General features: G+C 39.6%; 1 protein-coding gene across 1 annotated transcript; it reads right to left on the reverse strand.

Moving 5' to 3' along the window:
• Positions 1–759: 759 nt before the first annotated feature.
• LOC101166679 (usherin) lies at positions 760–5,155 on the reverse strand. The gene is made up of 7 exons (XM_023953085.2): positions 5,077–5,155; positions 3,739–3,899; positions 1,834–1,938; positions 1,566–1,664; positions 1,301–1,372; positions 1,046–1,207; positions 760–982 (listed from the first exon to the last, which is right to left on the reverse strand). The coding sequence occupies exons 1-7, from the start codon at positions 5,153–5,155 to the stop codon at positions 893–895; spliced, it is 768 nt and encodes a 255-aa protein (XP_023808853.2). The 3' UTR covers positions 760–892.
• Between the last annotated feature and the right edge of the window lie 3,771 nt (positions 5,156–8,926).

An 8,926-nucleotide genomic window follows, 5' to 3' on the forward strand; every position in this document is an offset into this window, starting at 1 on the left:
TAGAACAGTAAAAGAAATCAAACAAAAATTACAAGATTGAAGTAAATCTGGAGAATCGAGTCACAATTCTGAGACAACACCTCAGAATTTTGAAAAGAAAATTTAGAATTATGAGAATAAAGGTTGAAATGTTATAATTACACAATAAAAATCACTTCTGGGAGTTTTTGTATTCTAGATTTACTCCCAGAAATTTTGTTCTTTTTTTCAATGATCCTGATGCATCTTTGCAAATATTCAGGATTTTGTAAAACAAAAACAGTTTGTTTGTTTTTTTATGTTGACACGAAAAAACAATTAAAATTGACCCCTCGCCATTTAATCTCCACCTCTAGATGAACTCTTCAGGGTGTGATCCAACAGGTGAGAGCTTGTGAATTCTGTTTCCATTTTTGGAAAGGTCATGAACTTTGTCATCTATGTTGGTTATACATAAGATAACGACATCTCGCTTAACCCTTGTGCTATCCTAGGCACTTTAATGTTGGGAGTTGGGTCACCTAGACCCACTAGACAGTGCTCTGAACCTTTTTTCTTCAATGATTTGTGATCTTCACTGGTGTCCATGGATTACATGAAATCTTTCCACCTTTATCCACCTTTGTCATGGTAGGGAGAACACGTCAATGTAAGGGTGGGGTCATCTAAGATAGCACAAGAGTTAAAGAGCTGTTCTTGATTTTGTGACAGTGATCCAAATACTAACAGAATTCCACTTGTGGTTGAAGATCCCATTTTCTTCTCGCTCTTTGCATCAGTTTCAGTGTCTGATATGCATCTCGTTTTTCTTCCCACCCTTCACTGCTTCCCTGTCCAGCTGCATAGATGCTGTAAAAGCCAACATCTGTATGAAAAATGTTCAAGCTGTTTAAATCCAGGTGTGCCGTCCGGGTCACAGGTTGGTGTCGTTGAACATGGTATGCTCCTTTCTCACAGTGCTGAAGCCTTTGATGGTTTCAACGAATTCCTCATCATCCATGAACTAAGAAGGAGAAGAAAGATCAGAGCCATAACTGATGTCCATATCGTCCTACGTGGATCTCACCATCCCGCTGTCGTGGCCGGAAATGTTTGGGTCCCACACATCGTCCTCCAGCGACTTCCCGTCCATCAGCTGGCTGATGCTGCGCCTCAGGGAGGTCCCGCTGACGATGCTCAGTGGCTGAGGAACCTCGTCTTCAGGGTCACACTTTGCTTCCAGGACTTCCTGCAGGCGGGGGCGGAGGGGGGTGGGGTGGGGGCACACGCAGGAAGCATCACAGTCCCACTCTCCAAAGAATGTGACTCACTGGCGTTTTACCTCTATCTTCATGGTGAAGCCTTTGAGAGTCACGCTGGAGGAGAAGCCCGTCGTGTCGGGGACGGTGTCAAACTAAAAACAAAAAAAGGGAAGAATTTGCATGACTAGATATTCAGAAATTACTACTATAGTTAATTCTGCTTAACTGGGGCTCTGTGTGCAGAGAGGAAACTCAAATATTAGCGTGAGGTTAAATTCAATTTAAAGTTTAAAGATCTGAAAATATTAAAAATAAAATTGTTGAGGAAAAAGCCGCTCACCCTACCAAGACAGAGTTGCTGGGAGGATAAACAGCCATTGGGCTCCTCTTATGCATGGCCGCCAGAGGAGGTCTTTCACGAGGCATGTGAGGTTTGCTCAGAGCCTGCAAAGACACCAAAGTTTCTCCTCTGAGTTTTACTTTCCTGAGCAGTTTCTGCAACCATTAAGTCACCTAATTCAGGGCCTAATTCAGGGCCATGCACGAACAACGAACGTGCATGGCCCTGAATTAGGTGACTTAATGGTTGCAGAAACTGTTCAGTCACACTTACATAAACGTCGGTGACAGCAGTGGAACTGCGGACATGCTGGGAGGGCAAAAGGGGAAAACCACACAGCTGAGGTTTTGCGTTTGACTCTCCGCTTGCTGGTTCACTCTCAGCATGTGCCACAGCGCCCCTATGTTGCTGCAACTGGTGGCTTCCTTTAGAGCCGCAAGGGTTTGTGGGAATAGTGGTGTGTTGTAGGAATCCCACTGCTGCCACCAATGTTGCTTAGTTGCAAACAAAACCAGTACCTCACAGTGACTTCTACTTCTTTGTTCAAAATTTCATCCTTTCTGGGGCCTTTTAATTTTTTGGTTTGTTACACCGCCTAGTGGTTGAATTGGTTTGGAAGTTTGTTTGGTTCTGAAAACATCACCTTTATACTACTTATAATAAACAACAATCAACGTTAACCAAAAAAGGCTGAAGCATCATGCTGATCAAAGCCCATCCAATAAAAAAAAAAAATAATAATAAAATTCACACACAAACAAAAATTAACATCAAGTTGACAAATTGGCCACAAACGTAAAATCAAAAACATCTAACCAAATACATATTCAAATAAATACATATATCGTTTTACCAGTATCCATCAGTTATTTGACATTTTAACAGTATCCTAATTTTTTATCCAAACAGTTGCAACTTTTTGTTCCAAAAACAGAAGGATGTCTCCATTTTACTTTGCATTATTAAAACACAAAATTACTTCTAAAATTATAATGTTCCTCTTGTCTTTTAAAAAACGACCTCTTAAGGTCAAACAACATTTAAAGGCACAAATTAAAATGTCCCATATCCACAAATATGAAAGTCTTTGGTTTTTTAAATAGTGCATTTGTAGACTCACATTTATCTATCTCTCTAAATGCTCTTTTTTGAAGCTTGATTATAGGATTGATATTTGTTTTGTGGATATTTCCCTAGATTTCACTACAATACTGGACGTATGGAGGATTTAAGGTTGATTCAAGTTGGTTTTGTGGATGATACTATAGTTTAGATGTTCAACATTTGGTTCCCACTGTCAGGGTTCTGACTTTTTCCTTAATAAAGAGAAGAATCACACAGGAGATGAGAACTTTTGCTAGACTTCTGCAGAAGGAGAATCGGTCTGTGACAGCGCAAACTGTCACAGAGGAGTTCTGCCTTCCCAGTGTATCCAGTCTGGTTTTATTGGTGGCCGGGTTTGATAACATAAAAGTAGGTCATTCAGTCAAGCAGTACAGGAACATCATATTCTTGTATAATCAGAACTTTTCAGGTCATTGTTTTCTTACTGAAAGATAGAACTTAGACAATCATATCATGGTGATAATAGCGTGTAAGCAAATGATAATTACATAACCCTAACACCCACCTAAACTGATGGGCCATTGAAACTCAGAGTAATTTTGTTTCATGACAACTTTAAATTTCTATCCCGTTAAAATGAAGTTTGTTGATTTAATTTGCTTTATTTGTTCCAAAAACACAAGATTTTTCTTTTCTTTTCGTTTAAATGAACTTGTTCATCTTAAAGTGGTGTTTAACCCTTGTGCTATCTTAGATGACCCCACCCTTACATTGACGTGTTTTCCCAACCATGACAAAGGTGGATAAAGGTGGAAAGATTTCATGTAATCCATAGACAACAGTGAAGATCAAAAATCATTGAAGAAAAAAGGTTCAGCGCACCGCACTGTCTAGTGGGTCTAGATGACCCAACGCCCAATGGTAAAGTGCCTAGGATAGCACAAGGGTTACATGTTACCAACTCCCTTTGTATTTCTAAAATGAATTAAATAATGCATAAGCCTGAACAACATGAATTCATATCAGATGTAAAAATGACAAACTGATAAATTTGTAATGACAAATAGTTTTGTTGTTGTTGTTTTTAATGGTGTTGGAGCACTTTTCCCTTACCTTATGGAGCACCACACCCAACACAACAGCCAGCAGCAGCAGGGCAATGCCTGCCAGAACAACGATGAACCACAGCTCCTGCACCAGCCGCCCGTCTCCCTGTCCTCCCTCTGTCTGATCAACGCCACCTCCTCCGCCAGGAGTGGTGGAGCCCACCGAATCTGGATGAAACATTGGGATTAAAATGTCTTCACCACAGCAGACCTGCAAGTTGGCGATTGCAGCAGAATCTGTTTATTTTCAAGATTTATTAGATAAGAAAATATCCAAATTATGATTGCGAGGGGCCAAATGATTTGACAGGTTCAAATCATTTTTGACTTGAAAAATACTTAAAATATCATTTTAAAGGAACACAAACCAAACTAATTAAGTTGTAACAAATAATCAAAGATATTTACTTGTTGAAAAGGTTTTTATAATGGACATGAAGAAACATAACACACTAAAAACATTCACATGTGCTTCAGTGAACCCATGGGAATATTTGATGGAATTTTGTACAGTTTTTTTGCCAATTTATTTTCCAAAAACTGTAGGAATAAGTCCCTAAAATTATGGTTTACTGCCGTGAGAGTATTGCTTTGCAAGTCAAGTTATGCATGTATAGGTTTTCACTGGGTTTTTCTGATACTTTTTCCTCTTGATGTGCAGCTGGATGTTTGTGGACATAAAGAGAAACAACTTTGTGAGGTGTCCACTCAAACCTTGTGGTTTTTTGTTGATGTGTGCACAATGTGGGACTGAAAGATGAGGACATGCGTCTTTGGAGGAGATGGCATTGAAACTGGAGACATGCTTTCTTCCATGGCCTGGTTTCTAGGCTTTAGATATGCCACCAGTGTCGAGCGTCGGACACGTCTTAGGATTTATTTATACTCCTAATTAATGGTTGTAAATGTATAGAAGAGTCTAAAAATGCTGTACAGACACATTTTGGTCCTAAAAAGTCTCCAAAAGAAGGAACTCACCAGTGCTGAGGTCCGTCTTTCGGCTTGCAGAGGCTTCTGGCAGCCCCACCCCCCAGACTCAAAAGACCCAAAAGGCTAAAAGCCCGCTGAGTGTTTAGGATCCCTCCTGTCGACCCATCAGCAAGTTCCACCTGAAGCCTTTACTAACCAATTGGGTTGATTTGCAGTCACACAGGTAAGTACAGGTGTGAAAAGAATTGTTTGGAAATCTGTCTTTTTCTCCATCTGCTGATCTGTAGGAAGTGCAGGGAACTTTATGAAAGGGCCTCAACAACCTCCATGTGCAATCCTCTGAAACACCCGACAGACAGCCTTTGCTTTTCCTCAGCAGCGCCATGGTAACAGTGGGGTGTCAGGTTTCGGTTACCTGGGGAGCCTTGGTTGTAGAATATCAGCTCCTGACTCTGCAGACTTGTAACATCAGTGTTGGAAAACTGTGGATCCATTTCTTTTGTACATTAAAGCTTGTTGCACTATTTAATGGTGCAATGAAAGAATATCAAGAAGGCATGACATTGCAAATGATGAACATTTGGAAAAACAGTTGCTCTATTTCCTACTGAAATCCTCTTGCCTTAATTGACATGAATGCAGAATAAAGCACCATTTGGAAAAAGCAATCCCATCCCTGGTACTGTTTCACTCTCAACCACATGGTGGCGCTAAGCAGCAGCTTTTTGTCACGTATGTCCTTCTGAATGAGACTTCAGACAATGGTCATAGAGAAAAGCAGTCCTGCACTGCAATCCTCAGTGCATCGGCACAGGTTTCCTGGGTTTACGTTTCTTTATTGGATGATCAGATGTGACCATGTGATGAAGGAGAACTTCATTCTCAGTTGACTGGTAGTGCAAACTTTCTATTCGCTTAACAGAGACATTTGTTTTTGTGATCCATGTGAAGCTCAAGAGCTGCCAAAATCCAAGATCCCCCAAAATTTTCAAATTAGGCATTATCCCCTTTAATATGGATTAATCCTAATCTCAGTGTAGTATCCTATACATGGCCTATTTCAGTTTTTCTTTACTCATTTTCAATCTGTCTGAAATGTTTCATGCACTTTTTAAATCCACTTTGCTGTCTTCAAATTCATTTTTGTGAACAAAAGAAAATCAGTAAAAATAAGTGAAATTTAAATTCAAATTTAACTTTATTTATATGGCACGTTTCCTGCTAAAAACATATCAAAGTGCTTTACATAATAAAGTAACTAATAGTTGTATAGTAGTAATAATAGTAGTAGAAATAAGACAAAATGCCTTTAAAATTTTCGAACCGTTTTTTTTCTTTAAGATTTATCACCAGGATACATGGGTTTGCACACAACTGCAATTAAAAATGACGAATGAAGATAATGACCTAGCTGATAAGCCAGATCTTAGCTCAAACTTCTAAAATCCTTATTATTTTTATGCTTAATTTAACTCCACCACACATTTTTATTAGTTTTTATTTTTACAGGTTTCATCAAAGTGACTCAAGCTCCAGATGCTTCCATATTTTTACAGATTGCTGCCCTCAAGTGGTAGGAGAGTGCTATTACATGATAAAAAGCAATTGGATAAAAAAAATCCTTCTATACTTGCAGCAGTTATTAGCTGGATCATGTTTCTTTTTTTGCCATGTCTTAATGTAACGTTTTCATTTTATAATTAAATCCTAAAAACTCAAATTTAATTCATTTTTTTAAAAACAAAAAGCACAATATTATAGCTTCATGACATGGTGCCTTATCCTACTGGAAGTAACACCAGAAGATGGTTTACTGTGGTCATAAAGGGATGGACATGGTCATTAACAACACTCAGGTAGAATTTGATGTTGTTAAGATGCTCAATTATACTAACGGGCCCAAAATGTGCCAAGAAAGTATCCCCCACACCATGACACCACCACCACCAGCCTGCACTGTTGATACAAGGCAGGACGGATCCATGCTTTTATGTTGTTGATGCCACATTCTGACCCTACCTTCTGAATGTTGCAGCAGAAACAGAAACTCATCAGACCAAGCTTTTTTAATCTTTTAATGTCTAATTTTAGTGAGTCGGTGTGAATTGTTGCCTCAGTTTCCTGTTCTTAGATGACAGGAATTCCTGTTGTCTTTCTATCAGCTGGAGCTAGTCTGGCTATTCTCCTCTGACCTCTGGTATCAACAAATCATTTCTGGTCACAGAACTGCAGCTCACTGGATAATTTCTCTTTCTGGACCATTATCTGTATAAACCCTAGAGATGGTTGTGGGTGAAAATCCCAGTAGACCAGCAGTTTCTGAAATACTCAGACCAGCCCATCTGGCACAAAAAAACCATTTCACATCCAAAGTCACTTTCACCTTTCCTTCTCCTTCTGAGGCTCGGTTTGAACTGCAGCAGTCGTCTTGACCATCTAAATGCCTAAATTGCCATGTGATTGGCTGATTAAAAATTTGTGTTAACGAGCAGTTGGACATATATTTGTATAGAGATATGTGTGTACAATTCTATATATTTAAACTATTTTTTTCCTTTACTAAAGAGCCTTTCAATTTTCAGAGATGACAACTAAACTAAAATGACTCAAGTCTTTAAAAGTGCAGTCGTTGGTCAACAGTCCCCCCCCCCCCCCCCCCATTTAGTCCCTGTTGTACAATTTATATATTTCTTTTTTTTGTTAGAGAGGCTCTACTCCATTTAATATCCTAATCAGCATTCATACCTTGGCACAACGATTCTGGAAAATGCTTTTTTTATTGAGGAAGTGATCTCACCCTTGAGTGCCAGAATCAGCCTTTTTTACAGCCCATCTCCTTCAGACCTCATCCATCACCGTGGTGTCTGAGCAGCGCAGCCGCCAGACACACACTAACTCATTTAAGGAGGCGGCGTATCACTCAACAATGCTAATTCGCTTACGGACGGCAGGCGTGATGAAAATTCTCCAGCTTCCTCCGAATCCCTTTGCATTCTCGGTTGCTTTGAACCTCAGATGAAAGCTGTTTGGCTACAAAAACATGCTGTGTTCACTCATATTTGTTTTTGTTGACAGCCATGTGCAGAGTTACAACCTTCATGTAATCTTTTCACATAAAAACAACCAAAAATATTTAATTAAATGCACTCTTTAGTATTCAGTTACTAGTACAGTTGGTAAAACAGGCGGAAGGTTCCAAGTTTCTGGAGTTAAGTTGGTGTCTTTCTTAGGGCAGGGACAGAATTTGAAAGGATTCTTCCAAACTCACGTTTCTTTTCTTTTTCTTTTTCAGATTTTGTCCAAATTGACTTAATTTCAGTCCCATATTTCAGTGGATCACTTCATATTTACTTCTGGAATAAACCAATAAACAATAAAGAAAAAAAATCCCAGATGGATCTGGACAGTTTCGCAGGATCCCAAACCATCACTCTTCTGCTGCCATGCTTGACAACAGGATCTCATTGCGCTGGAAAAGGATTCAGATAATAAAGCTAAACATTATCCCAGGGAATTTCAGAAAATCTCCCTCTTGTTTTTATCTTTTTTGTGGTAGACGGGTCTCTCCTGATGGGTTGGAAAGGTGTGCGCTGTCGCCTCACAGCGAGAAGGCCTTGGTTCAAATCCTCCTTGAGCCCTCTCTGTGTGGAGTTCTTGTGCACATAAGGGTACTCTGTCTTCCTCCCAATGTCCAGAAGCAGGCCTCTGATCTGGTGATCCTGAGGTGTACATGTGTGTCTGTGGCCCTGCAACAGACTGGCGACCTGTTTAGGGGGTCCCCCGCCACTAGGCTCCATGACACATCGCCAAGCAAACTATTGACGTTCAGCCTTTTTTTTTGTTTTTAAATGAGACCATCAAGAGTTTGAATATTTAACATCTCTTTGGGTGTTTTTTCCCCCACAGCTTTAAGAGCAGCAGCTTCGTTTATGAAGATTTCTGCTTCATAACCAATAGTTTTATGAAGATACTTGGTTTTGCACACGTTTTCTTTTTAATTTGGATTTTCTTCTTCATCTATTTCCTATTTTTCCAAATGAACAAAGGCAATAAAAATGTGTTTTTTGCAGACAACAGACAAAAAAAAAGTAGATGCTAAATGCCTCTTGGAATCACCTTTGCGCACCACCAGATTTTTCAAACATAATTCTTTCTCCTGTGTACATACAGCCATGACATGCAGGTTGCATGAAGAACGGGGGACAGATCGATAAACACACAATGCACTCAGGTCCACCTGCTCCAAATAGAACGTATCAAATGTT

Source organism: Oryzias latipes, chromosome 24, assembly GCF_053564925.1.
Source record: "Oryzias latipes strain Hd-rR chromosome 24, Olatipes_Hd-rR_3.1".
NCBI classification, from domain to species: Eukaryota; Metazoa; Chordata; class Actinopteri; order Beloniformes; family Adrianichthyidae; genus Oryzias; species Oryzias latipes.

What these genes read in the sequence shown, in the direction of transcription:
- LOC101166679 (XM_023953085.2), bottom strand. Translation starts at nt 5,155, where the DNA reads ATGGATCCACAGTTTTCCAACACTGATGTTACAAGTCTGCAGAGTCAG. An exon ending in CTGCTGTCACCGACGTTTAT is followed by an intron (nt 1,665 to 1,833) that starts GTAAGTGTGACT and finishes GTGTCTTTGCAG; the next exon opens with GCTCTGAGCAAACCTCACAT. An exon ending in GCTTCACCATGAAGATAGAG is followed by an intron (nt 1,208 to 1,300) that starts GTAAAACGCCAG and finishes CCCCGCCTGCAG; the next exon opens with GAAGTCCTGGAAGCAAAGTG.